The following is a 4,805-nucleotide window of genomic DNA, read 5'->3' as shown; positions in this document are numbered from 1 at the left end:
ATTTCGGTCAGATTTTCATTTATAGGTACATTACCAGCCATATCAGTTCTATTGGACCCTAAAAGTAGTCTTTTGTTGTTTCGTTCATTGATAGATAACATCCTGGCTGCTCTCTTAATATCAAAAGGCAAGATATAAGAACAACAACAAATAGTGCCACTGGAAACCCAAAATTACCAGGGCACTGCTAAGAGGCGCCTAGGACAGAAGTGGAACAAAATAGGTTCTAGTAAATAGAACACTCAACCCAAATAATATCAAGAAGATGATGATGATGTCAGAGAGATAATAAAAATGATAGAGAGATAACAATAATAATGCAAGGTATAAATAACCACAATATTAGTTGAATACAACAATCTGGAGGTAAGTGTGATTTATGTTAATCCTTTTTATATGGTGAACTTATCTAACCAGGCAGAGTCCCAAAATAATGCCCAAACGGTGTGTGCAGTGGGCCAAAAGTCCAGATGAAGTTAGGCCGCTCCTCCTGAGTGTTATGCCAGGAACACAGATGGATAATCTAAAACAAATTAGATAGAGGGCGCCACATGGTGCAGATCATATGAGATAAATATAACACAGCGATATAATAATAAGAATCCTACTCACAAATTGCGGCGCACATAAAGTGCAGAAAAAACAGTCCGGAACCACACGTCGTCCGGTCGACCACAATGGATGGGTTTACCCAAGTGGAGGTCCTCGTCTCACCAGGGAGAGTCCAGGGAAGTCCAAGAAGGAGGAATGGGTATGGAACTGTGCACCAAAGTTCCAGCCAAATGCTCGGGAGTGACCAAGATAGGTTCCCCAGGCCCAAGCCCAAGGATAAAAAGAGATGATCGGCAGCAAATAAAGGTTAAAATATGCAAAGTTTAATTGCAAAATTAAAAGCAACAGTATTAAAAACAACAGCAACGCGTTTCTCAGTGATACACACTGTTTCATCAGGCTATACAAACATTCTAAAAGCTGCCATATTTAAACTAGTTGGGAACCAATCAGTGACCAGAAAAAACCCACACCCCTAAGGGAGCATACCATTCAGTAATAGGGGATCCAAGGTGCAAAAGTTAATTAAAAATACAAATAAAACCACATTAATATTGATTATACAGAACATATTACATCAAAAAACAAAATACAAATAACATACATATCTAGAAAAAAAAAAAAAATTACATAATTTTAATTGGCTATATGAAAATAATGTGTTAATACTCTGCACGCTCAAAAGGAGAGCAAATTGGTATATGTCTCTACTAAACAAAGACAAAGACACTCTCTTTAGATCTGGCATTATGTATTTTAATTATCAGTTAATATCCAAGGCTAATTGATAAGGGATCATTATTGAAGGAGTTTTGGGATACTGATACAAGTGTGTACTGAGTAATAGTACACATAATAACGAAAGAGTAAGATACGTGTCAGGCTATGCTGCATCTAAGAGAGTGTACTCAAGTATAGATCGCAAACACACATATCGATCGCGATCCCACTTACAGACATGATGAGAACTGTCATAGTATGGTCAAAAGGTACACATACTAAGCCGTTATATATGTCCCCATAGCAACCATTAATAATAAGAAGACAAAATGTTAAATATTGGGGATGATCGGCCAATAGCGTATAACCATAACACTAATATTGATACGTAAGCAGTGATGTCAGGAGAGGTGTAACAAGATGCGCCAATAAAAGTCTACAGCGCAAAAATTGGAAAGAGATGTAAGCGGAGTGTAATGCAACGCCAGCCAATAGAAAGCGGCTGAACGTAAACAAGGAAGTGAATGATAGGATATAATGACCAATAGTATGTGACTAATATGAGGTGGGCAGTCATAAAAAAGAGGAGCGACCAGATGCGCCAATGAAAATAAGCGGGGCAGTGAGGAGGGGTGGGAGAGGGAAGATGTAAACAAAAAATACAGAGCGCAGCCAATAGAAAGTGGCTGGGAGGTGAAAGGGGCGTGTGGTGTCAGTCTAATCCGTAACATTACATCTATGTGAATAGTGACTTGCAAGGAAGAAAACTACGTTAATACAATTGTGCCAGATGGATAATAAAATGTAAGAATGAATAATAATGGTAATAATAGTGATAATAGTGATTTACGATGGTGATCTGTGGCCCAAAGGGTATATGAAAAACGGCAGAATATAATAAAGAGCCTGCCGATATGTGATGATAAATGTGCAAATATATGGTAACCTAGTGAATCTAATCCATATTAAAATTCCAATAGGATAATGCCTATATTAATATTGTTAATCAAGCAAGCAAGGAAATTGAATCAATACAAAAACAACTGCAAATGGTACAAAATGATGAGAAATATGAGGGCCTGAACCAGTTGGTTCTAGATAGGATTGATAAATATGAACAAGATATTATCAATTTAAAAAATAAGAAGTTAGCTAGAGACAATGAAGACTACAAACAGGGTGTTGTCTATACTTATATGAAAAAAACACCTCAAGAAAATTATAACAGTACTAATTTAAGAGAAGATAATAGAACTAATCAAACACCTAGACTAACCCAATCACATAATACATCTGAATGGACCATAGTGGACAGATCTCGTAATAGACATAAAAATAACACTGATCGTAATTACTATAACGGTGGTTCCAATAATTATTATCACAAACCAAGAGAACATTATCATAAAGATAACCCAAACCCTAATTATATATCTAACAATGGTGGGTATCATAATAGGTACCATTCCCGTGAAGAATATAATAGAGAACCAAGATACCATACATATCAAGATAAAAATATGGAATATAATAGATATGAATCTAATAATAGATTCACTACCTTGAGAGATAACTCTCCTGGTAGTCATAATATCTCACATAATTCGAGATCTGAATATGAGCATGGCCCTAGATACTCCAATCATTACTCCAACCGATCTGTATATAATAATAATAATAATAATCGTTCTAATCACAAACAGAATGGTCAGTATCAGAAACATACTTCAGAACATCACCCATATACGAATAGACGTCTAAATCATCAGAATTCCCCATCATATTCTAATTATCATTCCAATCCCACTCCTCAGTATTCACACTCTGATACACGACCCCACCATAGACAGGACGAACACCCGTCGGATACTAGACCAGGACCCAGACTAGATGACTTGTCAGCGAATCAACCATCGACATCAGCCAACTTTGATTCTTTTAGAAGGGCAAGCGAAAGCTATGACCAGTCTTTTTTAGACAGGCGTCCTACACCCAGATTGCACCAACCGAAAATAGCAGAGTTCCTGCAACCAATAGTCACAAACACTCCAAACCAGAGAGGGAAAAGGGCTCACGAAGACGGGGAAATAGGGGACGAAAATCAACCCTCAAAAAGAGTAGACTTCAGAAACTAGCCAGCGGTATATTTAACTTATCTTCGCACCAATTGTCTAATGATGAGATCAGACTTTTGGGTAAAGGGTTATCTTTTAGTCCTTCGAATTCTCATAGTATGTTCGAACTATATGTAGATGTCAATAGGTTCATTCGCAAATTGTCGCTTCAAAAGTACTTTGCAGAGAAAAAACTTAAATCCAATACATGTCCCATACTAACTGATAATATGGATACCAGAATATCATATAATATTATTTACCATGAACCAGACAACCTGACTAACCACCTTCTAAATGATTATGTTCATACTGACTTGAGAAAGAAATCTAACTTTAACCCTATCCTTAGAAATAATACCCATTTAGAATTGTTTAAGGAATACATACTAGAAGATCTTGAAAGACTCCCGACTACTTCTCATTTTAAAACTAATAATCTTTACCCTAATGAGATAAAAGCATTGAAAGCCCTTAAAAATAATCACAATCTAGTGATACGTCAGGCCGACAAAGGCGGAGGTATCGTTTTACAAGATCTATCTGATTACTTGCTTGAAGCAAATAAAATTCTGAGTGACACGAAATATTATAGGAAGCTACATACTGACCCCACTGAAAAATTTCTCAAAATTCTGACAGGTATTATTAATTTTGGATACCAGGAAGGTATTGTCAGTACAGCTGAAAGGAATTTTCTAATCCCTATAAAACCTAATTGCGCCTTTTATTATCACTTGCCAAAGGTTCATAAGGACCCCAAATACCCACCCGGAAGACCCATCATAGCCGGGATTGGGAGCCTAACCGACAATGTATCGGAATATGTTGATTGGTTCCTTCAACGCTATGTCGTCACATTGGATTCTTATATCAAAGATTCTCCTGACTTGATTAAAAAACTTGAACAGATCACTTTAAATGAAAAACTGATGTGGATCTCATGTGACGTACATGCCTTATACTCTAATATACAGCACCAATTGGGTATTCAAGCCGTATCTGAATTTTTGGCAAGTGATATTTATATTCCTGCACTACAAAAGGAGTTTATTGTACAATTGATATCTTTTATTTTAGAACATAATTTCTTTGTCTACCAAGACGAATACTATTTACAGATACTAGGTACTGCCATGGGGACCAGGTTCGCTCCCAGTTTTGCCAATCTTTTCATGGGGCTATTTGAAGCCGAGTACATCTATGGGTCAGGCTTTGGAGCGAACCTGGTCTTCTATGGCAGATACATAGACGATCTGTTGTTTTTATGGAGGGGGGACGCTACATCTGCTGAACTTTTTGTTAAACATCTTAATTCTAACAAGATGGGCCTAACTTTCTCTAGCAATATTGAACATCAATCAGTGGTATTCCTTGATCTATGTCTATCTTTCTCTAATGAGAATAAAATTATCACGA

At 36.8% G+C, this 4,805-nt stretch overlaps 1 protein-coding gene across 1 annotated transcript; it reads left to right on the top strand.

Annotated features, from left to right (window-relative positions):
* Nucleotides 1–2,321: 2,321 nt before the first annotated feature.
* LOC128643332 (GATA zinc finger domain-containing protein 14-like) lies at nt 2,322–3,407 on the top strand. Its single transcript, XM_053696265.1, has one exon. The coding sequence runs from the start codon at nt 2,322–2,324 to the stop codon at nt 3,405–3,407; it is 1,086 nt and encodes a 361-aa protein (XP_053552240.1).
* Nucleotides 3,408–4,805: the final 1,398 nt, after the last annotated feature.

Source organism: Bombina bombina, unplaced genomic scaffold, assembly GCF_027579735.1.
Source record: "Bombina bombina isolate aBomBom1 unplaced genomic scaffold, aBomBom1.pri scaffold_664, whole genome shotgun sequence".
In the NCBI taxonomy this organism is placed as follows: domain Eukaryota; kingdom Metazoa; phylum Chordata; class Amphibia; order Anura; family Bombinatoridae; genus Bombina; species Bombina bombina.
This window is presented reverse-complemented; position numbering and strand designations above follow the sequence as displayed.